The following is a 26822-nucleotide window of genomic DNA, read 5'->3' on the forward strand; positions in this document are numbered from 1 at the left end:
AGAGGGAGAGAAAGAACAGCCTTACCCTGGCAGGAAAAGAATGGTGAGAAGGAGAGGAAAGAATTTTCCCTGCATAATTTCCCAAGTAGGACCACCACTGAGGAAGCATCTGATTTAGCTGTCTGAAAGTTGTTTGCATACTTGAATCTTTGGCAATAATTTGACATACAAAGCAGTTACTCCTGTATTTACCAGGCAAGAAAAACTGAAGTACAGCATTTCTTTTGTGAAATTAAGAAGACAACAAATGATTGAGACCAAATTAGTCACATGGCTTATAACATTATTGGCAAATGTATATGTGTACATACACAATTTTTTAATATTGTACTACCTAAATCAGACTGTTATAATTAATTTATATTTAACTAAAGAAGCCCTGGTTTCCCGTATAATAAATAAATAAAAAATCGAGGGTTTGAATTTTCATTTCCAAAAAAGTTTTAATGCAAAAGTGGTAATGTTTTATCTTCCCTACGTATCCATATTTCCTGTGAATTACTGGGAAACATTTCAGTTAGTGTATTGTGACATGAACCTCTAGAGCTTTACCTGAAATTCACTACTTTGAAGAAATGCCATTTCACATTTAGAAAATAAATGTCAGGAAAATACAACTGGCAGCAAGATATCAGCTTACAGACCCACTAACCAGACTCAGAACAAGGTAGAAGGGTATCTACTACCAAACCAGTCTCCAAACCTGAAAAGAATTTGAATAGAGGTTCAATATTTCACAGACAGGACAGGACCAAAACAAACAGATTGATAATATATTTTGATCTGGGGGTTGGTTTGGGTTTGTTTTTTTTTTTTTAATAACAATAGTAAATTAGCAAAGCATTTTATTTCATTTATTCAATTTTTATCAAATAGATTTTAAAAAGCAGCACAACATAAATGTAAGTTAGAGACAATGTCACTGCAGAACAATGGAAAAATCATCCAGCAGAACCTAAGTTTTTTCTTGGTACTGTGTTTGTCCCTGATATCTGCAGAATAACTCAACTGGTGAAAAATAGGTCTTGAACTGGACCCATGTCCAAGTCAGAATGAAGGTGAAGAAATCAAGAGTGACTTCAGTTGTGCGTGTGAAATGTTTAGTGTCCAATCTGACATTAGCCAGAATAAAAACAAGAGTTTGGTACATCTGGATAGTACAGAAAGAGGGATGGCAACAGCTGCAAAAATTTAAAACATACTATGTATCATAACTTTTTGTCCTGGATTTCTAAACTTTCTGCCTTTAGCCCTGACCTTCCTTCCTGTGCATACTGGATAAACAGAAAACAAAATTTTTACTGTGAACTCTCAGTGAATCATATTTGTATTTATGAGGCAGTTATCTTAAAGGAATAGTCACTCATCCACTAAAATATTATTTATCAAAACAGTAATTATTTTCCAGAACTGTAAGGACTACATCACATGAGGTATTCATAGCTAACATAGCAGTTTTAATGTAAAGTTATTTTCTAATTTCATTGTTTTACGTGGTAAAATCATTACATTACATCATGCTTTAAAGTCACTCTGGTTTCTTTGAGAAAATGAATTCCTTCTCTTTGGGACCAAATTGATTTTTTTTTTTAATTGTAGTTTTTTAATTGAAAAAAAAGTTAATGAAATGTCATCAGAAATCTGATTGAAGATGCAAACACATGAAAAATGATTGGATAATAATGTCAAAGTTGCAGTTTTCACAGAGCACTGCTAAGTATAAGTTTTCAGGTAATCTCATTGGGGAAGGCCTTTCTGGTGTCTTAAATTATATTTAATAATGTCTACACTTTAGTATGAAGATACAATAGTAATATTTCACAAATTGACAAGACAATTTATTTGTATCTAGCTGCCAAATGCTTGAGATGTTAACACTTCATCAACCTGCTGACAGAGAATTAAGGAATGAGTGGAGTGACAAGCACTGCCTTCCAAAATGCCAGTTTCAGCATTTACCTATTTTATTCATTAAAAAAAGAGCAAGCACCTTCTTTCCTGTTGAAACATGAAAATGCATATGTTAATAGTCTGCCTAAGTAGAAATAATTGTCAGCTTAGCAACGTAATGGTGCCGTCCATATCGTAATAGAAGTAGGAACTTAGAAAAAATACCCACATTTTTCTAATATGACATTTCTGAAGTGTATACTTCCCTTTCCATTAAATATGCTGTGTGTTATTTCCTGCAAAAGCAGTTTCCCCCAAATACTATGCAGAATTCTTCCTTATATTTAATACAAGAACATGTTACAATAGCTGTGGATGGATCACAGCGTATGCTCACCCAAGGAGCAGGAGTTGTAGGGTCAAATGGAAAAACCTGGTATGAATCATAAAATAATCTTTTATGGAGGCCATTATCTGTGGCTCACAACTAGGCTCAGTTGCTAGAAAACTAAATCCAGGGAAATTCTATGTAAATATCATCACTCAGTTCTATTTCCAACTTTTATTAAATACATTTCCTTTAAAATAAAAAAAGCAACCAAACTTCAGTGACAATATTTAAATATGTCTGATGAGAGGTGAAGTGTTTCAATTTGGAACTCCAATCTCCATGTTAGTGTCCATATTTTTTACCTCTTTTTTTTCCCCTCATGCTCCAAACTTCAAAATGATGTTTTATGAGGGATTTCTTTTAGCAATTCACCTCTGTTTGGCATGTTTTCTTAAACAAACTGCTTAACCTTAGTGGACCTCAGCAAGTTTAATGCTAAATTCATTCTCCAGCGCCTTGCTGAATAGCACAGGAGACAAACATATGCTTACATAATTTGCTAAGCTGGGTGTCTAGCTATGTATATAATACAGCTATTCAACTGAATATTTGTTTCAATACAGTACAGATCATTAAGAATTCTTTTTAATTCAGTGGCCTAGAGCAGTACTGAAAACTGTAATCTGGGATCAGATACCTTTCAACCTGCTAAAGCTAAAGCTCTATCACTGACAAAGGCCAAGAGGAAAGACAGAAAAGAACAAGACGAGGAATATAAAACAGAATACTAGTAATAGCTTTCGGAGGAACAAACAGACAGGGATTCAAAATTTCACACATAAGTGAGACAAGACAGGGGCAGAATGGAGGCAAATCCTTGTCTAAGGTGTGTCTTTGCTGTGGAAGGTAGCTGGTCACACAGGGAACAAGGTTTGTCTTTGCAGGGCCAAACAGAAGCACAAAGTAATGAAGAATCAGTTATCATTCCCATTACAAAACAGAACAAAAATATTCTTTGAAGAGATCATATGATAACAGGATAGGAAGAAAAACTGCTGCTTGCTGACAGAGTAAAGAGATAAGAAGGAGTACAGCCAATAGACAAAATCAGTTATTTTTGCATTTTGATGTTCTAGTTGAGAAGGACAACCAGATTTCAAAAGTAGTGGATGCACAGAGACAGCTGCAGGACAGTATTTTCTTCCAGTCCATCCTGAAGATTAGGGAGTGCCTAGGATATTAACTCCCTTTGACATAAATGGGTGATGACAATAGACTGCAATGTGTGGGGGTGATGTTTGCCATATGTTTTTTGACAGAGTTGAAGAAGTTATTTTTGAAGCTGGATAAAACAGACTTTACAATATGACATGTGGGACAGGAACGAGCTATAGTTACAGCAGCACAAGTTCTCCCTCTTGGTCCGAATGAGCTGCCTACAGGATGTTTTGAAAATATGAACCAGTTAATCGATCAAAGGAGCAGCAAGTCGGTGTCTGTTTTGATGGTGCTTTAGGTACCTTTCATCAAGGGGGAAGCAAATGATAAAAGAAGATTCTCTTTTGAACATTTCTACAAGAATTTGCATCAGTTTTTGTGCCGCCAGTTTAGCTTCCCAGCAGTTATAAAGGTACCAGATGTCCACTTTTTCCACCAGATGCCTCTGAATAGGGGTGTTTTCCTAGGAGCAGAAGCACTACATGAAGTAAGTTAATGCAAACATTATCTGGAAATCCAATCCCTAAAGTGATCAGTCCCAGATACAAGCATGAGAAAATTCAGATAGCAACTTATACACTGATTTTGAGAAGAAATTCTGCCTAATCCTTGCTAAGAATTCACATATTTGACAGAAACAAATTAAGAGCTTTAATATTTTCCTCCACCTGAAAACTGCTGATGTTTTACTGGTCATTTGAATGCCTAGTCCTTTCTTCCCACCTACATAAGTCTATGGCATCTGCATCAGCAAGTATATTATGCTGCATGTCATCTTTTTTTACCTTAATTGATAGTTCCATTATAGTTGAAAGACTGACTGTAGCTCCATTTTCCCTCTCCCAGTGCCTTGCAGCATTCTGCATACACATACTAAACTCCTTCCTATTTGACCCCTCAGAAGAACCACAGCCTTTCATTTTCAGTCCCTCATTTTTCCACTTCTAAGCATTAATATCTGTTTTTTAGAAAACTGGAAATTTTTGTCTACTGTGCCTTTTTTTTTAATGCAGACTAATCAATCAGAACTGTCTGTATGATTCCAAATGGAGATGAGTGGCTAACTGAATATTACCGTAACAATTTAATAGAATCATAAAATAACAGAATCATAGAATTGCTTCAATCAGAAGGAACTTTTAGGAGCATCTCATTCCAACACCCTGCCATGGAAAGGGACACCTTCCACTATCCCAGGCTGCTCCAAACTCTGTCCAACCTGGCCTTCCATGGATGGGTCAGACACAGCTTATCTGGGCAAATTGTGCCAGGACCTCACCACCCTCACAGGTTTGATCCTTTTTTCAGCTTTTTGCACCATGATGGGGTTTTCTTTTTTTTTTTTTTTAAACAATCATGTTTACTTAGAAGTGTCATACACATGTTAGCTACATGCTATCTTTTTCAATGAATTTTCATAAACATTAAATTTCCTTAGCACTCCCAGGAACCATTCACTCAGGTCACCCTGAACTTATCCTAGGGAAAGAGTTCAAAAACATTTTTAATGATAAGAGGAAAAACATTTGGATTCTAGCCCTATACAAAGACATGGGGCTACTTTTTTTTTTTTAATAAAATCTGGGTGTAATGATTTTCAGAGATTAGTGATAAATTCTTTGAAAGGATGCAGGTGAGTCACTATCTGAGCATTTAAAAGCTTCAATAGTACATACAAAAATACCCCAAGAAAAAAGAACACTTGACCAAAATACTTAGCATTGTTCAGGAATACAATATACAGCAACTTACCCTGCCAACATATCTTTAAAAGTTACACAAAGGACCTACAACTACTATCTGTAATGCAATCTGTATTTCTTAGCCTGAAAGCAAGGGGAAAACAAGTGCATTGCTACAAACCTGCTTTTTCAGCTTCCACTACTTATAAGATTAGAATGGATTTGACTGCCTTCAGTATTAGCAATTTCCCCAATGAATCTGTGGGTGGAACAAAAATGTGGAAATGAAAACTGAGAGGGTATTGTGTGTTCAAAATAATCCACCTCCACTCTCACAAAATAGATTCGATTTGGGCTGTCATCTTTCTATGCCTCAGTTTTCCCATCTGTAAAATGGTTCAAGTCAGAATATGCTCTTTTACCACTACATCTTCTCGCACCTTAGCTACTTTGTGCTCCCACACTAATTTCCTGTTCTGAAGGTGAAAGGAGAGAATAGTTATTAAAACTGCTTATGAACAAGCTTCCTTGATTAGCTCCCAGTGGCTGCAGTCCAAAGGCTGAACATGCACTCTGGCACAAGTACCCTCTATGGACATCCTCGGAGATGCGGTAAAGGTTCATCTTCCCTGTCTGATTTCCAAGGATCCCAGCCTCTGATGACAAATATATACCATAAGCATCACAATTACATACCATACTTCCCCAAGGATTTGAATATAAATTAAAGTTAAGGAGTAAGAGATGACATTGGTGACATATGATAGAAGTAATGCAATCCTCCTTTGCCATAATCTTAACTTCCTGAACATGTAAACTCTACAAACTCATATATTAACACAAAAAAAATCTATAATGACTTGATAACACTTGATGTTGATGGCATATGGGACACGTTTTGTTTGTCATATCGGAGGAGGGTATCATGATTTCCACTCAAACAATTTCACTTTTCCCTCCAGCCTTAACCACTCGGTTTTAAGTTGTAATAAGGCAGGACAAAAACTAGATGTTTTCTAAACACTGAATTAAGAAGGCAAAGTGAAAAAAAAAAAGCAAACCAAAACCAAAAACACCAAAAGGATGAGTGTAGCATAAAAGATTGCTAACTTCCATCCAGTTTTGATAATGAGTGTTTATAGAACGGGGAAAAATAAAAAATGGTAATGAACTGACTGTCATAGTACAAGAAGAATTAAAAGAAAAGGACTGAAAATTAATTGTATGAGTAGAATATGGTTGGCTGGCTTGAGCTTCTGGAAATACAGATATCTGTGGACACTGGTGGGCTGCTGGCCAACCTGCCTCCGTTGGCTTCCTTACAAAAGGGGTATTTGCTCCAAAGGACATGCATTTCAGAAGATAATGAATGGGATACAAAGATGTAGAAGCTATTTTATCTTTCAGAAACATAATTAAGTAACCAAACAGAAAAACCCCAACCAACAAACCAAAAAAAAAGGCAAAAACAACACCTTTGAAAAAGGAAAAATGAGAAACAGCAATCTCTTAGCTACACCCCTGCAGGCAAAGCAGTTCGTCATCTCCGTGTTCCAGCTGTCTCATGACTACATACAGACTACAATCTCCAGAAGTTTTATGTCTGAGACAACTTCTTACCTGCAGTTCTAGAGAGCAAAGAGATGACCTGATGAAGGAACTAACTGAATTATGAAAAATGGACTTTGCTCACATAACGGTGTCAGAAAGAAGCTATCAGAAGAGATTCCTAGCTCACAGAGAAATGAAATAGGAGGATCTCTGGTGAGATAGACTGTATGAGCTCTGTCCTGAGCAGCTCAGCTGCTTGGTTTGGAATCAAAATTAGTCCTCTGTAGTCTGGACTGAAGTTACTGAGCGCTCAGGCTGCCCACTTTACATTTCAGCAGCACTTCAATGATAGCCCACAGCTTCATCTGCGATAAAATTCCTTAGAGACTGAGACATGTAGAAATTATTAAAACTAGAAACATAACAAAAAAACCAAAACAAAACAAAACAACACAAAGAGTATAATTTTGTTTGAAGATACATTAGACTGCACAAAAGGCCTGTTTGTTGGCTTATTTCCAGAATTGTTGCAATAAGTTTATCTATATTCGCGAATCATTCTTAAGGTATATGCCTATAAACCACAGCACTTTCAAATAATGAATTCCATCTCCCTTTGAATAATTCCTTCTTCCTAACACATGTACGTACACACTGCAATTTTCAAATGCTGGGCAAAAAGAGGAATGAGTCAGACAATAAGTGCTCTGAATGATATGTGATAATTGAAGTTCATAATTATAAGGTCTGTCTTTGCATTTAATCTCACTGTGTCACATGCACACTTTGGCAGTGGTTTCTAGAGCCTGTGGAGCTTTGCTGGTCTCAACCCGACTGTTACGGGCACAGGATGAAAGACAGTCTCTTGGGTACCAAGACAACCAGAACTTTAAAGATAAACCAGTACCCTAAAACTAGACACTGGAGCTCACACTCAGGGAAGGGAGCAGGTGCTGAATATTCTTCCTCCAGCTACCAAAACAGCACAGCATCTTGCAAAAACTTATGTTCTGGATGGACATGAGATGTACCCTGCACCTCACTCCTAAGCAAATACACGGGTGACAGAGTATCAAAACTAGAGCCCTTTGAAGAAGCTATCCAAAACATATCTTGCATGTCAGTCTTCAGAGAATGTTAAAAACACTAACGTTTTAGGACTTTAACATAATTATGGTGGCGGTCTCGCTAACACCAGGTCCATAAAAATAAGGACAGTGAAATACTGAAGACACACACGGACACATCTAAGGCATGATCAGAACAAGAAAGGCCCCCTGGAAGAGATTTTCCAGCACCACATCCAGCTGCCAGCAAACGGATTTCATTTCTAAGTGTCTTAATCATAGGATTTATCTGGCAGCCTTTCAGAAGTGTTGCTGCAATTACCTTTTTTTCTTGTAAGCTAGGATTAGTGTAAAACAAATACAGGTAAGTTACCACATGACAATACCATATTTGTTAGGACTTCATCCAGATTTCTTGGAAAAGAAAGACAGTACTACTTAAACACTGATTTGGATGAATACCTGTAATAATTATAAAGGACACAATAAACAGCACAGTAGGAGAATACAAATGCTAACTCTGCCTCTATTTTCTAAGGAGCAGGAAGGAAAAAAAGAAGGAAAGAAAAAATATAAAGGAAGTGAAGAAAAGAAAAAAGCAGAACAAAGAATCAGGCTGTGTGTGAGCTGGGGAAATGGAGGACAAGATGCAGAAACAACATTTTTAGATCCTAATGATGACTGCATCAAGGGGTAACTAGGTAGATGCCATCCAAGAGGGCAAAAACCCCTCACTATGGTTCATGTAGCACATGCACAGAACCTGCTCTAAAATTTTAGCACTGAAGAACTCCATTGAAACAGTGCCTGTAGCTTACTCCATAGGACCAAAAAGCATGCCAAGTCCGAAAATCTACCTATGCTTACCAAAAAAAAAAAAATCCAACAAAATGAGGAAACTAATCAAAGTTGGTGAGGAGGCTAAAAGGAGTTAGATTCTTACAGGTGCCAATTGCTGAAAAAAATAATTATGGAGAGATGATAAATTTGTACCACCAATCAAGAATGTCTTGAGAAAGGTTGTGAGGAAGCTGGTGCAACCAAACAGCAGGAACAAGGCAAGTTACTACAGAAAACCTTTTCCTTGCAAAAGCTGAGGTGTCAAAATGTATTAAAACCAAACCAAAACAGATCATAAGCATGAGATGACTGCCCCAACAGAACATACAGAAAAATATTTAAATTAGCATATATATCCAGAACAGCAAGCCCATCAAGAGCCTAAGGCCAAGGGATGATGATGATGATGATATAAAGACCCCTCAGAGAAGAAAAGGCCCTATCAGGTAAGCAAAATGAGTTGTCACCTGCCTGCACTTTGGAAGAGGAAGACTTAAAATTAGAGTTCTTCTGCTTGGAAAAGAGGCAAACAGGAGTGAGATCTAGTCTAAATGACCAAAACAATCATAATGCTATAAAATGTTTGCATTTTCCAATGTTTCACATTAGTTATTAAATGAGCCCTGTGAAGTATCTGGTGAAGCTGGCAAATGGCAAGTTCAAAGGAGAAAAAGGAGGCAGTTCATCAAAGGATACTGAAACACTCCACAGCTCCTCCCTCCTCACTTTCTAAAGGAAAAAAAAGCCAGTTGCTAATGTTCTGTGGTAAACAATCTTGGCCAGAAAAGGAGTAATTTATTGCTTGCTTTTATTTAATGTGTTGCGCTTTTTTCTTCACCAGTGATACCCAAACTCTACTGCGGTGATGTTTTAAGTAGTGATATGTCAGAAACCATTTAATTATGAGCTTAAATTGAATATTCTTTTTTTTTCCCTCAAAGTCTATTTCTTAGTATCAATCACATTTGAACTGGAATTGTTCTCCCTTTTTTCTCCCTTACAGTTGCAGAATCTCTCACCCTTCTCATGGGTTACATGAAGTAACAGAACCTTGATGAAGACTTGGTTCATCTTCCTCTTACTGTTGTTGCCAGCTTCTCATAATGCGGTATTTCCTCATCTCTTTGATCCTTTTAATTCTGAAAGGTCTGCATTTTCCTCAATATTTTTCTCGGGTCTTCCATTCCCTTGTCTTCCTTGGGGGCTGTGCTGGAATCCTCAACTTTTTGTTTTCTTCAAAGCCAGTATTTAGCACTTTCTCACATCCACAGAACTATGGAATCATAGAATGATAAGGGGTTGGAAATGACACCTGGCAGGCCATGGGCCTTGCAGATGCAGCCAACACACATCCACTTGTCCATGAAGAGTGTCCTTTAAAATATCTAAAAATCACAGTATCATCCCATCATCATCAACTGTTTAACATCCATGGGATTTCACAAGCTGCTCCCCTCCTCTGTTTTCACTTATTTATGCAGGGAACTGAGAGAAATTGCCACTTCCAAGTCTAAACTGTTTCCAAACACCTTATCATACCACGTTCTATGCAGATGTTGATCAAGAACTGTTTATGTCTCCTTATGAAAAATGCACAGTGGATTTTCTTTGCGTATCATCTGCTGTTTGGGTGCTGTTTACTTTCAGTTCTGAACAAAAATCTTTTATTTTGACTCATTCCCTTCATCAGCCACTGTTTTTCAAGTCCTTGCACCCTGACAAAAGTAAAAACTTCACCATGGCTTAATCTTTTATTTTCCAGTTTGCACACAGATTTTATTTTCTTTACATTTTGAAAATTTGCCAATTTTAAAAAATATTTTATCTTTTTTAATTTCTGAGTCTATCAAAGGATGTCTCAAACTATTTTGAAGTATATGATTTTTACTGTTTTTCTAGAACAGTGTTTAAACAAGAAAGGATCAGCGTACCCATCTTTTTAACCTACTGAGGCATCCTCAGCTTTTTTAGGAATGTACACATCCCTAGAATTGAAATACTTCTTCCTCTAATTGTTGTGGAAAAGCAAGCTTTGTTTTATAGCTTCAGTCATTTTCTGTAGGATGACGTCACCCGGTTTGTTGTTAATTGAAATAAAACGGTAGAGATGTGGTGAGCTAGAAAATGGATGTTGGCACTCAGAGTTTGCTAGGCAGAGGGGGAAAATATACAAAACATAATACATCAGTGGTAAAAAAAGAAGATTTGGAAACAAGAAGTACCAACTAAAACGTTACTGAAGTAGAGAGGTGGAATTGCTCAAGAGCCCTTACTGAAGGGAATGTTTGCTTGATGATTTTTAGCACCCTAAATAAGGTTTTGGAGACATAGCCCACCTCTTGTGATATTCTGTGAGCTGCTACCTTCAAGCATAAAGGAAACAAAATACACAATGAAAAACCATTGGTGAGTCGCTGTTTAAATTCTGACTATGGAAGCTGAAGTATTTTACTCCCATCTGAGGTTTCTTTTCACAACCTCAGAGCCAACTTTGTAAGCTTTAATGGATAATCCAGGCACTTATGTTCCAGTAAGAGCAAGGAGGCAGAACGACTCCACTTTTCAAATTAAAGAACTGTGTATGCTTCTGGAGAAAGAATAAACTTTAAGAGAACAGGGACAAAAAGCTGCAGCAGAGGAGCCAGAAAAAAGCATTACTGACATTAGATCTATTATGTAAGTGGTTTTTACAGTGCACTTGGCAGAGATCCAGAGGCTGGAAGGTAAAAAAGGGGGATCCAGGGAGCGAGTGTGAAGAGGTCCACGGGGTGTGAGGGGTTCAGGGGGTGTGTGAGGAACCAGGGAATGTGTGAGCAGGTCCAGGGGCAATGAGGATGATGGGGGCACTGCAGGCTGAGGGAGGCTGAGGGAGCTGGGCCTGTTCAGCCTCGAGAAGAGACAGCTGAGAAGGGACATCATTCATCTGTATAAATATGGGGGGGGGGGGGGGGTGGGGGGGTGCCAGGAAGACGGAGCGGGGGGCTCTGTTTGGTGATGGTCAATCACTAGGGCGAGAGGAACGGCAGGAACTCATGCACCTGAGCATGAAGAACTTCTTCCCTGTGCAGTGACCGAGCACGGGTACAGATTGTCCAGGGAGGGTGTGGAGTCTCTGTCTCTGGAGACATTCCAGACCCGTCTGGACACAATCCGGTGCCATGTGCTTTGGATGACTCTGCCTGAGCAGGGAGATTGGACCAGATGACCCAGTGTGGTCCCTTCCAACCTGACCCAGTCTGTGATTCTGTAGGGTGGTGAGGGACTGGAGGGTGTGAGGGGGTTCGTGGGGTGTGTGAGGAACCGCGTGTGTGTGAGGGGGAGGGACTGGAGTATGTGTGTGTCTATGAGGAACAGCGGTGATGTGAGGGGATCTAGGGGTATTGGAGGGGTCTGACGGGCTGTGTAAGGGACCAAAGCATGCCAGAGCTCTGGATGGGTGTGAGGGGGACAGGGGGTGTTTATGAAGGGCCCAGGGGGTGTATGAGAGGTCTGTGTGTGTGTGCGTGTGTGTGTGCGTGTGTGTGTGTGTGTGTAAAGGATCGAGGGATGTGTGAGGGGATCTGGGGCTGCGTATGAGAGATCCGGGGGTGTGTGTGAGGGGTCCGGGGGATGTGTGAACGACCGGGGGGTGTCTGAGGGGATCTGCGGGGACTGTAAGGCGCCAGGGGCGTGTAAGCGGGGTCCGGGGGTGTGTGAGGGACCGGGGCGTGTCTGAGGGGTCTCGGGGGTGCCCAGGCTCTGTGAGGCACCGCGCGGCTCCCCGCGCCCCCGCGCTCCTCTCGCGAGACGTGGCGGTGGCCGGCGGGGTTGTGCCAGGCGGGATCGCGGCGCGGCCCCCCCGCCCCTCCCAGCGCCGCCGCGGGGCGGATGCGGCGGGGCCGCCATAGTGCGGGCGGGAGGAGCCGCCGCCGCCCGGCCGGGGACGCGCTCCTGCCGCCCCCTCCGCCGCAGCCGGGAGCGGGCGGAGCTTGCGCGGCGCCGCCGGTTTTTTCCCCCCCGCATCCCTCCCGCCGCGCCAGCCGGGGAAGCGACCGCGCTCCTGCCTGGGCAGAGCGGGATCGGGCGAAGGGACCGGAGGCACCGTCACCTGGCGCTGCGGCGGGGGCGGGGCGCGGCGCTGTGTCTGCGGCAGCCCCGGGGCGCTGCTCGGCCGCTTAAAGCAGCGGGGCCGCCGGCCGGGAGGGGCGTTCGGAACATTGGCGGCCGCAGAGCGAGGGGAAGGCATGGAGGGCAAGGAGCTGGCGGCGGGGTCCGGGGGGGATGAGGGCTCCAAGGATGCGCTGGGCAAGCCGCTGGGTCCCACGCCGAGCCAGAGCCGCTTCCAGGTGGATCTGGTGGCCGAGGGGCCCCGCAAGTCGTGCGGGGACCTCGGCGTGGCGGGTAAGGGAGGCGAGGAAGCCAAAGGCAGGTTTCGGGTGAACTTCGTGGACCCGTCGGCCGGCGGCGAGAGCCCCGGCGAGCCCGGGGGAGGCAGCTCGGAGGGCGGCAATGTGAGCAGCGTCCAGAACGGCGGCGACACGGTGATGAGCGAGGGCAGCCTGCACTCCGGCGGGCACCACCACTACTACTATGACACCCATACCAACACCTACTACCTGCGTACCTTCGGCCACAACACCATGGACGCCGTGCCCCGCATCGACCACTACCGGCAGACGGCTGCCGACCTGGGCGAGAAGCTGCTCCGGCCCAGCCTGGCTGAGCTGCACGATGAGCTGGACAAGGTGAGAGCGGCCCCCGGTGTGCCCGGGCGCCGGGGGTGCGGCAGCTCCTCGGACCGTCTCGGCAGAAAAGCTTAAAAAAAAAAAAAAGAGCCAAAAGCTCGCCGAGCCTCGAGGAGGCGCAAACAGCGCGGGTGCATAGCTTGCCTCTCAGTTCTATTATTTTTTTTGTCTTCGTGACGCAGTGATATCCATCCCCCCCCCACACACACGTGCTTTAGGGAGATGGTCCCCCAGTGCGAGAGGTATTCAGAGCCGTAGGTCTGTTTTCTCCGTCACCGAGCGGCAGTCTCTTACAGGTTTTCCATTTCTAAATCGCCTCCAGAAGATAGGGTATTAATTCGGGGGCTTGCCATAGGAATTAGTCTGGGAAGGGGAATGAAAACGTTCGGAAGAGACGCTAAAAGAAAAGTAAATAAATGAGGATGCGCTTGCTTTGGTGGCGGCCGGAGGTCTGTCTCTGCGACGCCGAGCCAGAGCCCGGTGGATCCGATGGGATCTGGATCGGATGCTGCTGGATCCGCACAGGCACAGAACCTGAGCGAGCCTTTTCAGGGCTGCTCGGTGGCCCCTGCGTCGCGGTCAAGGCTTGAAAAATTTTGGAGCTGTGTGTCTCAGGCTTTTTCTATTTTGGACTACGAGTCCGTGCGTTATTTGAGACGAGTTGACAGTCAGAGCCTTCTTTGAAATGCAGGCTGTCTTGGCTAAAAGACCAGCTTTAGCTGAACGTAGAATTAATTTCATGGTTTTGTTTTTTTGGTTTTTTTTTTGTTTTTTGTTTTTTGTTTTTGGTTTTTTTTTTTTTTGGTTTTTTTTTTTTTTTAGACCATCATCACTAAACGGTAGATAGACGAAGCTATTGCAGTGCTGTTTTCTCAGAGTTTCAAAATTGGTGTATGGCTGTGCTCAAAGCCTGTTTTCTAAGTGGGGTCTTTCTACTGGGTTTAGGGGAATAAACACATGGGCCACGTTCCAGTGAAGTGAAGAACGTTTTGTTTTCAGAACTTCTTTTTCATCCCACCTTTCATTCCTTATAGGTGGAGTTCTATCAGCAAATGTGTGTTCTTTCCAGATTTACTTGTTTCACACCGTTATTAGGCTGCTCAGTGCATCAGCATCTGATGTGCATCAGTGCATCATGGGGTTTGAGATTTTTCTGGGGGGGTGGTGGTGATTGTTTAAGTGTATTTTTTTTAACTGATTATGGAATTGTTCCAGTAGAAATAACTGGTTGTTGTATCGTAAAGATACTTGTTCGTGACATCTGAGATTAGATCTCAAATTCTAATTACTAACCATAGCTACAAATTACTCCTGCCTTCCAGGTCCCCTTCTGATAGAGCTAAAAGATGATCTGTAGTCTGATCCTAAGCTAAGATGAAATCGAAATTGGCAGTTACTGCCTTGTGCTTGGTTTTAGGTAAACTATAAATAAAACACACGTGTGCTCGTAATATATGTGAAACCACGCTGATTTTCTGTCCTCCTGCCCCTCCAGATTTCTGACTCCTAGTCCATGGTGGGATGACCAGGTGTTGGATACTCAGCTTTGCAAGCAGAACATTGCTTGAATTTCTAAGGTTGACAGATAGCTTTTTCGGTGTGTTAATGTTGCAGCAGTCTGGAAAGCTCTTTGACATCATTAAGATATTTCAGTGCAGAATATATTCTGGAACTATAATTTCTAAAATTGTAATTTCTTTATTAAGAAATTCATGGCAAGCAATTTCTTTGTAGTCTGTAGCATAGAGGAGTGGTAGACAACCTAATTAGAGGATCATTATCAAAACAGTTTCATTGTGAGCAGTAATTAAGTCAAATTATTAATTTCTTAAATGTAGTTAATCTATCTGCAGTATGAATAGATGTACGTGTGAAGATACTTCTTGTTTTAAAGTCATGTCCTGTCTGCTTGGGCCCCTCCTCCCATAAAATAAATATTGGGGATGGAATATGGAATTTTTATTGCATTTGATGTTAAGTAATAATTTTAAAAAAGGTCATGGTACAAGCTTCAGAATTTTAAGCTGAAGTTCAGTGGAGTAACTCGAGTGTTCTGTCACAGGATGTTTAATGTCCGAAGCAGTTGAGGTGCTAGCAACTACTTAAGCTTATATGAAGAAGGGAAGCCATTACTTTTGCTCCCAACTTAGCAAAAACACTTTCCAAGATAAAGCAGTGAACACAAAAGCTTTTAATAAGGGGTGTGTCTTGCATGGTAATAGCATCAGATACCTAACATTCCTCACAATTTCGGGAGTATGAAATACACCTCATCTGTAATTACGTACTTGGTTTGTGAACACAGAGTACCGATAACTTTTAAATCAAGATGGTGCTGTACTTTTATGTGGAAGACGTTCTCAAAGCTGTTGTGCTTTTTTCCCAGTGTTTTCAGAGAGCTTATTGTCTCCATTCTCAAAGTGACTTCAGTTCCTGCTGACTAGCAGGTCTCTACTTTGAACAATGCTGTGCATTTGAGAAGGTATTTTTCTGACTTTTGGTAACTTGGAGAATTCACCTTGCTCTTCAGCTGTGGATTTTTTTACCAATTTATCAAGTACAGCATGTCTCTGCAAGGCAGCTGGTACAAACACCCTAGTCTAGTACCCTTACATAAAGTTTGTGCTGTGCGAATACCTATTGTTGTGCCTCTGCTCTTGACCCACTGCATCAAGATTGGCAGTTACTTTGTGTAAAGAATGATGCAAAACTGTTTACCAGCAGCATGGCTCACTGCTTTGAATGCAGCTATTTTATCTGGCAGTTAGAGTTCGTGCTATTCTGTTTGCTTTTAATAGGTAGATAAATGTGAGGCAGTGTTGGAGCATTGTTGATGCTAGTGCCAATTATAGAACGAATTTTTTTTTTTTTTCCCCTTTAGCTTTGTTTAGAAGCTTCATCTGTCTAACACTTCTGCTGATTCTGTTCTCACAGAAAAGCAGTGTTGGAAGAAGAGTTGACTTGAGGAAGACACACAAACCTATTGGAGGGGTTCCGTTTCACAAGGGTTTGTCCTACAGTCCTGGTGGGATAGGTGTTTGTGTGGTCATTCCAGCAGTGGCTTTTCCTGTGTAGAAAAGGGATTGTTCTTGAAACTGTCGGTGAAAACACAGCTAGGTGATGCTGCAGTGCTCTGAGGTGGATGAATTGCGTAATACTGGTCTTGGCTGATCATACGAAATTCCAGGTGAGGGGTCCTGTCTTAGTATGTCATCGGCTGCAGATAGCTAAGGGGATCAATCTGTTCCTTGCGCATTTGGTATGTATTAATTTCTCTCTGCTTTAGAGAGATGAGAGAGGGAATTTGGTGATGTTGTTGCAGTTGCTATCTTTTAGATAAGGGGATTGTGTTGCAGGAGCTCTGGTCTCCAAAGATGTTGAGGTGAAGGATGTTTATTAGAAAAAAAGTGGGAGGGAAATCAGCATACCATGACACCATGGCAGGTTTTTGTTTTAGTGGTGTCCCCTGCCCTCTTGAGGGGATCTGTCTTCCGACAATGGGAAGATGAAAAGTGTTTTTGCTTAATTTTTTTCTCCTGTCTTACAGCTTAGGAATATCTGTTTTGCCTGGGTCAGCTACATCTGTACGTAAGGATACAGCCTGTAGGAGATAAACTGAGGAGCACAAAGACATGTGCAGTTATCAGTGTCTTAATATCACTGACCTTACGGTTCTGACAAGTGTATACTCTTAGAGTATTCAGACCTGCACAGTGTAATCCTCTGGAAACTGAGGATTTTTCTGTGTAGCATTGAGTTAATTGGGGAGCTTATTTTTTTCCTTAAGACTAAGTCTCGCTATATACGAGTGGTGCTAATTTGATCTTTGTGCAGTCCCTCGCAGCTGTGGTGAGTGGATGCGGTGCGAACCAAGCCCTCTACTGGCAGCTCTGCTCTGTTGTTTGTTAAATACTCACCAGGAGCACTGACAGGGTAAGGTACTGACATCAGAGGAAGATCCTTACACCACCTTCAACCCCCGGATCAAATTATAAATGAAAACACAAAGAAATCCCAAGGTATTTAAAAACACAAGTGTGCTTTGCTTCCTCCCACAGAAAAATCTCTGCACCTGTCATCTGAATTTGGAGACAGGTGTAAGAAAAGAGGCATTACTGGTAGTCCTGATACAAATTGAGGGGGTTTTTTTGTTGTTTTTTTTTTACTCAAGTTGGATGACTATAATTGTTTTCATTTGTCTTTCTGGCTTTGTTAAGTATTTTCTCAAACATTGCCATTTTTCCTCTTATCTGATGACTTCAAATGCTTAATATAAGCACAGTGAAAAGGTCTGTGTATGGCACTGCTTTCTAACAAGAATGTAATCTGTCTTGAGAATGTAAAATAACTGCTGCGCCTGTAATATTTGTTTGTTTCTTTTTTTTTTCAGTTCATGGTTTATGTCTGGTTAGCCTGTAACGAAAGCAGAGCTCAGCTAAAGATGTATAAAAGGCTAAAAGATGATTGTAGGGTGTCAAATTAGCTGACCCTGTTACATAAGGTGTGTCTTTAAAAGCTCCTTCCTTCCCTCTCACAGAAGACTGAGACCCTCTTGCAGATAGTTTTTATTGCACCACCTTGCTGAATCTTGTTTACAGTCTGTTGATGTCTTCTTTCTTGAGCCCCTGTTATTTTTAGTTAAAACTACATTTCCTTCTTGATGTCCTTCTTCTGTGAGCAGAATTTGAATCTTCTTTCTGAAGTTCACTGTACTAAAATAAAACAAGAGAAGCTTTCTTCGCCTTGGTCTCGGTGCTGTTGGATGTCCCAGAAGCCTATAATTGGTAACTCTTCTTTCATCACTTTTAAACAGCAGTGACCTTAATGCACCTGTATTCAGTGAGGCTTTACTTGGATCATGCAGAGGGATGTTTTTATTTCCGCCTGTGTCAAGAATCCTCTCTTTGCTTACCCTGACATCCCACTTAATCACAACCATTTTTATCAAGGAAAAAAAAAATACAGTGCTCTGTTTGCAGCAGTAAATAATAATAGTGATACAGGGCTTGTATTTTATGAAGACTTTGTATAATCAATATTTTTATGTTGCCTGATGCTTGTATCTCTTGAATCTTTGTGGTTAATCTTCAGTCCAGAACACCTATGGAATGCTAACAAATGTGAACTGTCTTCAGCAAACTGCTAATATTGTTCTTACTACTTTTTTTTTTTTTTTGTCATGTCCCAGAGAAGCTGGAAATAACGGAACCCTTAACAGTTTACATAGTTCACAGCACGAGTGTGGACTGCTGCTGAAAGGGGTGAACTTTTTGGTTTTTTGTGAATTTTTTTGCTGTCACAGATCTTGGTTGGATCTGATACGGGTCTGATCTGATTTACAGAAAGCCAACACCCCCTCAACTGCAAAATCTTGCACTGCATGTGGTGATTCAGTTCCCTGATCTGATGCTTATGGGATCTCCACAGTCTTCTCACTGCACACAGGCATCAATAAAAACTTTTGAGTGGGCACTCCTAATACATAGATATTTACTTACTTAAAAATTTTGTACATATGTTCTACTGTACAAATACTGTGTATAGTACAAATTAGCACTTTCTTTGTTTTTTTTATTAACATAACAACAAAAAAAATACTGGCACACTCCCAGTGGACTGTTCCAGAACTGGTTAAAGAGGAAGGTGCTGCAGAACTGATCTTCAGATTATTTTTTTTCCATTTTGGTACCGCACTTGATTAGACCTCAAATGATTTTCATTCTTGAAGAACATTCTTGCAAGGGAGGAGCTTGGCAAGATCAGTATCTTGGAGTAATTTAAACTAATGTATTACATCTTCTGTTGAATTCTTGAGATTTTTTCCTAAAGCCTCATATGATACTCTTTCATGAGCAACCACAAACCCATTTTCCCCACTTTTTGGTATAGGTAATATCAGTCACACTATGGTCATTTGTCACTACTAACAATTTTTTTAAATAGTTGACTTCAAATTGTTTGCCTTTCAGTATTTTGGAAGCTGTCCAGTTTTTGCAGCATAAGTGCATGAATGGTCTTTCATTTATTTATGCACTTTACCATACTGTTTATACTTGACAAACTTACTGAAATTTCATTTATGCATAAAAACTAACTTTGGGTGTATTATCTGTGCCTTATAAACTTACCTGATTTAGGGATAAGGTGATAAAAAGAGTAAAGAAATCCTGAAAAATGGAAATTAAAATTCCATTTTAATAAGAAGGCTTATCTCTTACATCTTCATTTTGTTAGTTAACTTCCCTTCTTTGAATCAATTGCTCCTACTTCAGATGATTCAGTTGTTTGGGTTTTTTAAATTCAAAGAAAATAGCTGTGTCTGTTTCAGCTGTGAAGGAACTGTGATGCTAGATTAATGTTTCAGCTTGGTCTGACAGTCTACATGGCAGAGACTCCTAGGGCTATTCTGAGTAATACTGCTTTTGAACTGTAAGCAGTCTGGCAACTTTGGCTGAAATGTGGTGTTGTGCCAGTGCAAGTGAGTGCTTTTCTGTGTGAGCGTACCAGCCCTGCTTAGTGGTGGCTCAGGGGCTGTGCTGTAGCTGTATTCACCACTTCAGAACCTGGCATTAAAAATTCAGGCGGTACTTAAATGATTTTTTTAGGATTATTTCAATGGGCTTCTTAGTCTGTTGTAAGCCAACAGGTTAGATGTAGTTTTTCAGGAACTTACTACATTGGAACTAGACTTTTTATAGAAATAGGATGTTTTATTAAGGTTTTAGTATTGCTGTATAGAGACATTTGCTCCTGTCTCCTACTTGAATAGAAAGTGCACCATGTTTTGCAGAAGTAGATGAAAACCAAAAGCTGTTAAGAGCAAGAATGCCTCAAATTAACCTTTTTTGTTGGGGGTGGAGAATAGAAGATGACTTGTGTGCTGGTTTTGGCTGGAGTGGAATGACTTTCCTTTCCAGTAGCTGGTATGGGGCTCTGTTTTGGATTTGTGCTGGACACAGGGTTAGTAATTAAAAATGTTTTTGTTGTTGCTGAGCAGGACTTGCACAGAGCCAAGGTATTTTCTGCTCCTCCTACATCCGTGCTGGTGAGGAGGCTGGGGGTGCGTGGGAGGGGACACAGCCAGGACAGGTGACCCAAACTGACCCAAAAGATGTTCCAGCCATGTGACATCATGCTCAGTGTATAGTTGGAGAAGGAGGAAGGGGACATTGGGAGTGATGGTGTTTGTCTTCCCAAGTCACTGTTACATGCGATGGGACCCTGCTCTCCTGGAGATGGCTGACAGGGGTGTTCAGCCATGGGAAGCAGGGCATTAATTCCTTGTTTTGCTTTGCTTGTGTGTGTGTGGTTTTTGCTTTCCATGTTGAACTGTCTTCATCTCAATCTGTGAATTTTTACCCTTCCAGTTCTCTCCCCAGTCCCACTGGTAAAGGAACGAGCCAGTGGCTGCTTGGGCTGGGGTGCTGGGGTAGAACTATGACTTGGAAATCTAATGTGTCCAAAACAACTTCTTGACAGGACTGAAATGGATTCTTTGTTGTACTTAATAGCAGAACAGTGTATTTCTTTGACTATACTTGAGTATGTAAAGCTTCTCTGCAGGAGGCTTGCTAATTGGATTTACTTCAGCTCTTACACACTCAAGTGCTGCATCTGCTTCATCCTGGGAGTGTGTCAGGCTTATGTGTTTCAGATACTCATGTGAAAACTACCCGTGTTGAGAGCCTGGATCCACTTTCCTGTGAAGTGTGGTTTCTCCTTCTGGGACAATGGATGTCCAAAGGAATATTGCAGTTAATCCATAGTAAGGAATAATTACTTTGCTAAATCCTTCAGAGTGCAGTAGTGGTTCTAGAAGGGTCAGATGCATCAGTGCAGAAATGAAGGTGCATTCTTGAGGTGTGAAGTAGACTATAAATATTTCTTCCCCTTAAACTGAAGGGATTGGTTGCCCCTACACATGTGCAGAAAGTCATGCATCCTGCTGACTGGATTAGTGGTGCAACCTTCTGTTAACCAGAACTGGAGAGACTGGAAAAGGGAGTTCAGGCTTCTTTAGGGAAGTTTGGTTTTTTGCAGGTTTGTTATGTTTTGTTTTTACAGTGGCAGACCACGTTAACTGTTCGTTGGCAGGAGGGCCTGACTCTACATACAAAATTTCTGAGAGTGTAGACCATAAGCATTGTGAGTCTTCCACCCTGCAAAGCTACTGAACAGAGGGCTTTTCTCATTTGTTTCTAATTCTCATGATCAGCTTTCCCAGTGTTTTCATACCATCCTGTGCTTATGGAGGGATATATGAATCAAGATGTAAAGATGCGGGGAAGTTTATTTTGCAAAGTGCTTTCATTCTTTAAGTAATGTGTTTGGTAGGGGGGAAAAGCAAATATTATTTATATTTCTGATAGGATACTGCTCTTGCATGCCTGCAAATGTCAACAAAACCTCGCTGCTTTGTCACACAATAAAACTACTTCAAAGGGATGTAGCCTTCATGTAGTAAGCTTAGAGATTTGTCAGGAAAACTGTATGCATGTAAGACATTAAAGTAGTGCTAATCTTCATAAACAAATCTCCTATCTATCCTTTGTAAGTATACCACCTTGAAAGAAAGGATTTACTCCTAAGCTGAAATCAATTGCCTGAGTAAGTTTCCTGATTAAGTCTTGCTAACTTTGTTAATACATCTTACTATGTGTAAGAGTTGGGAAGATGAGTGGATGATTATCCCTTTAAAAGAATTAAAGTTAAAATGGCTTTTTAAATTGTATGTACAACAGATATATATATATATATATGCACACACACAAAACCCCACTGTTTAGGGTTTCTGTGTTAAAAGCAGTGTGCAAAACAGAAGTACAAGCTGATGGCAGAGACACATAGCTAATCCTTGACATGTTAATTGCAACTATAAATTTCTTCTGTTTAAAATTGCTCTGCTGTAATCGCAGTACAACACTCTTTAATTTCAGCTTAAGATAACATTAATGTTCAGCGTTTGATGCAATCTCTTTTAAAATCTCTGGAAGTGGATGCCAAAGGCATTTGCTACTATATTTTAAATGTGTAATTGTAGAGAAGGTAATATAGTCAAGGCACTTAAATTTTTTCTCTTGGCTGCAAACCTGCAAAGGATTTCCTTTGATTGAGGTGAGTAACCAATGATTGTAGCTGTTAATGTTTGGTTCCAAGGAATCCCAAGTTTTTAGAACTGACTGTGTTTTATCTGGGCAATTTATCTCCTGCTGTTCTAGGTAACTTTGGGATGCCATTTAATAGCTTAGTCGGCTTTTTTAAGTTATGACTGTAAAGACACTGGAGTGGGAATTACGGAAAATTTGCTAATAGAATTTATAATTCATTCCTGTTTTATAACCAAGTAGTAAAGTAACTAATATGACAGCTGAAATTTCTGAACTGCTGTAAACAGCAATGACTAGTCATTGTTCCCTGATAGTAGTCATTTTTTTAGTTTATTCTTTAAAAGAAATGCTGAGAAGGTGTTTAGGCAGACCAGGATGTCTTGAACATGTCTTTGTGCCATGTTTTCTTTTTATGTGCTACCTGACTGGGGTTTTTTTCTACACTGGGAGCAATACTAATCAGTCAAGCTTCCCACCTAACTCCTGAAAAACCTGAGCACCTGAATCTGTTCTAACTTGGTAAACTGTTTTTAACTAATGAATAATCAGAAATGTGTCAACTGTTCCAGGTGTTCTGTGAAAGATACTGGCTTTCTGAGTAGCAACTTCTAAGTGAGGGCTAACTCTGCTTGAAGTACCAAAGATTCAGACTGTTACATCTGCTTGTAAGATGTAAATTAGTGATGTAATTAAGATGCAGAAAGTCATAGCCTGCTCTCAGTTTTAGAATTTACACTTCCATTGCTCTGTCAACAGAATTACACCAATTGCAAAGCATTAATTGAGAGTTGTACATACTTTTTCTTAGTTTCCATACCTGTCACCATCCTTATTCCAGCAGAGGAGGACTAGTTTACAAAATACTGTCCAGCCTGTTCTTAAGAGAGTGTTATGTACAGTAAGATGTTTTAAAAGTCATTACCTATGGTACTTCCTCCCTCTAGAGTTGTTTATTTCCCTTACAGGAAAAAAACACTTGAAAAATGTCAGACTTGGCAGAGGTGTTTTCCAAGTTCAGTATTAAAAACTCACTGTGATTCATAGTTCATAAGCAAAGTTAGAAATAGCATCCCAGCCTCTCTTGAGTAGTGGTTTTCTGAAAAAACGGTTACAAACAGTAGTCAGAGTCACCAGCTTAAGTCAACGATGGGTGAAAACTTACTTTTCCGCCTGTGTATTTAAGCACTGAAATACTCTGGAATCTCAGGCAACCAAATTCAAGGCTTTTCTTGATGAAGGGTTTATCATAAGTCTGACTGGTATCCCTGGACAGCAATATGCTTAAAGCCATTCAGTAGAGATTTAGGTGTTTTGGAAAGGAAGCTCAGTCCTCTTGATCTCTTTCACAACTGTGTAGATAAAAGCATTAAAAGATACAAACAGCTTATCAAACTGACCCGCAGGCAAAACTTGGGAATTTTATGGCTGTAAACATCAACATACTGCAAAAGTAATGTTTAGAAAACAGATATATTTGATACGGCTTGGTGTCCTTCAGACAACATTTAATACCTAGCTTATTATTCATTATCAGACAGCATCCCACTTGTACCAGTACAGACTATTTTCAAAAGTTCTGTTATATCAGAGGTAAGCATAGCAGCAGGATTATCCTGTGCAGTCATTATGCATGAAATACATCTAGCACTTCTAAAATCTTTCATTCAGCTCCTTAGAAGTGTCACAGTGGGTAGGAGCAAGAGTCTGAAAGTTCATTTGCTCTTTCAAGAAAAAGATCTTACGTAGTGTTAAAAATCCTTTGATGTGTTAGCATCATTTGAGGCAAAATGTTTAATAATCCTTATGTAACTTGGTAACTTCTTTATTCTGTCATTTTTACTTTATATGTGCTCTGGCTAAAGTATCCTTTAATTAGAAAAGCAAAAAAACCCCAAATGTTCATAAGCTCTTTTTCCATGTATGTTTTGAGCTGTGTTAATTCTGAAAAGAACAGGTTTTGTAGCCATAGTCTTAATAATGTGCAGGTCTGGAGTTGGGATATTTGAGAGTGTAATCTCTCCAAGTAAGGATTCTTCCTCTGTTAACAGAGACAGCTGGCATGCTGCATCTGGATCAATATATTTTACTGCTTGTTTCGCTTCCACAGTAAGGAACATCTTAAAATGGCAATGCCTACAAACCTTTGGGACATGGAGACAGGAAATTGTGATGGTAAGGGGTAGTGAACAGGTTGGCAGTAGTGCTGTGAGCCACAGTGAAGGACTGCAGAAGATCTGTGAGAATCTCTCACTCTTGTGAAGAGGGAATTCCTGTGAACATCTCCAGCCTCAGAGCTCCTGCTCCTGAGGCTTTGGCTGGTGAGGACATAGACCTGTTAACCCATAGAATTGTTCTCTCAGTACTTTCTGAGCAAAGATGGTTCTCAGGTGGCTTCCTTTTTTTTTTTTTTTTTTTTGTTCTTTGACAAGATGAATCTATTGAGAGATAGAGAATGAGAGAACTTTTCTCAGTATCAGAACACAGGTACAAAGCAGTTAAATGTAAGCAGCTTGATTAAATGTAGTGGAAGGCCATTTTTATATTTTCTTGCAGAAGGTGTAGCTTGAAAAGATGAGACTCTTGATTTTGTTCAGCACTATGATAGCATAAAATATTGAAACCAGCTTCAGTACTGTATCCTGTCAAGATGAGAAGAAGCTGCTGCTGTGGAGCCTTTCTAGGGGGTTTGTGTGAAAATTACATGGCATGTGCTAAACCTGTAACTAATCAAACTTGAGAAATGGAAAAAGCAGTTAAATGCTGTAGTTGGAGTTGCTTCTCTGGCCTCCTGTTTTTGCACAGGACTAATAGCAATGGGAGGGACTAGCTAAAGAAGTCAGTGACTGCTTGGAACACACCAAATCAGGCTGTTCACAGTGACAGCAGTCTGCCTGGAGATCCAGCAGATAGTCTTACATACAAACTTGGTGGTGGTCCTGCCCTTTACTTGTGGCTTCCAAGTTGTGATTCTTGAAAAGAAGCAAGACTTAATGTCTGTATATTCTGGTACTACCTCATACGGTTCAACACAGCCCAAGTATGTCATCATTAAGATGGGATATAGATAAGTTCACCACAAAAAAAAAGGCTGCATAACATGTACCACTATCAAAAACTCTTAAATAAAGCAGTTTTTAGTGAACTTTTTCATGCACTGGTGTATTACAGGCTTTGTGTGAAAAATCTCAGATCTCCTCTAGCAAAATACCAAGTATTTTCTCATTACTAATCTACTTCTAGTAGATGTGGAAGGCCATTCACAGTTGCCACAAATAATTTATTGTTATGATCCAGCACTGGAGATGAAATAGTAGATTATCTGTATTTTTCAGGTACTGTGATACAGCAATGCAAAGTTCTATGTAGGAGCAGAAATTAACTGTTTCTTCTCTGAAGTCCTCTCAGTGTATCATAGAATTGTCACCTTGTAAACACAATCTTGTTTTTCCTTTAACAGCATAAGTGAATGCCATGACTGAGTATTTTTATACTGATTATCTAAAAGTTGCGTTAATAAGACCATTTCTGATCTGAAATGCTAAATCCCCTTTTGTTACACCCCCTCCAAATCCACAGTGTGTTAGTGTTTTTTACTGTTTATGAAGATCTTATCGTACATGTATTGGCTGTTCTAAAATAGTGCTAGTGCAGTTTTTTCCATTCAGTGTCTGACTTGAGTAGAAGCATTGTTTCCTCATGAACATGAGCATGAAAAATACTATGCCTGCTAGATTTACAGCTGAGACCACAGTGGTGCTTTCTTAATACCGCCTTAGAGGGCTGAACTTGGAACCTTCTGGAGTGAAATTCTTTTGTGCCCACACTCTGCAATATCTGTTCTCAGTGGTGCTTTATTGGGCACCCACCAGCACTAATAACCAGAAATAACCTTTCAGTTATTACATTTTGCTTGTGCCTAAAAATATTTTCCTAAGAAATATTGCACAGTGTGGAGAGACGAGACACACAGAACAAAACTTTCCTGTGTTCAAAGTGTGCATATCTTGGAGCTGATCTGGTAACTGATAATTCAGAATAACCAGTTGTGAGCCATTCTCTCCTCCCCAGAACACCACAGGCTGAGCTATGGGCATGTTTGAGCCCTACAGTAAAATGTGTAGCTGCCACACGGTGGTTGAGGTTTTGAAGTGACTTTTGGGGGGATCACCTTGTCGATTTGTGCAGGTTTTACCAATACTTGGCCAGCCATGCTCACATGATGAAGTATGTGATCCTTTTTAGTCTAGATACTAAGGTATTTCTCCACCTTCTTATAAAAGCTGAACTTGCAGCAAACAAACTCCAAGCTTGTTTAAAAAAAAAAAAAAAAGCATTAACCACTTTAGTCACATTTCAGTATTTTAAGATATGAAGATACAGATTCCTCCTAACCTTCCTTGGTCCTCCCTGAC

The 26822-nt window shown here is 40.5% G+C and overlaps 1 protein-coding gene across 2 annotated transcripts in view; it reads left to right on the forward strand.

The window, feature by feature from the left end:
• Positions 1 to 12695: 12695 nt before the first annotated feature.
• The window catches only part of SLC12A2 (solute carrier family 12 member 2), a 55054-nt gene continuing 40927 nt past the window's right edge, over positions 12696 to 26822 (forward strand). The window contains exon 1 of one of the 2 annotated variants that reach the window (XM_042033166.1): positions 12696 to 13303. In XM_042033166.1, coding sequence (XP_041889100.1) covers positions 12803 to 13303 — 501 coding nt within the window. In that variant the 5' untranslated portion in view covers positions 12696 to 12802. The remainder of the gene's footprint in view (positions 13304 to 26822) is intronic. The other variant, XM_042033165.1, reaches the window with a different exon arrangement.

The sequence above is a fragment of the Corvus kubaryi genome, unplaced genomic scaffold (assembly GCF_017639235.1).
Source record: "Corvus kubaryi isolate FWS band 111438036 unplaced genomic scaffold, C.kubaryi_AGA036_p1.0 37357, whole genome shotgun sequence".
NCBI classification, from domain to species: domain Eukaryota; kingdom Metazoa; phylum Chordata; class Aves; order Passeriformes; family Corvidae; genus Corvus; species Corvus kubaryi.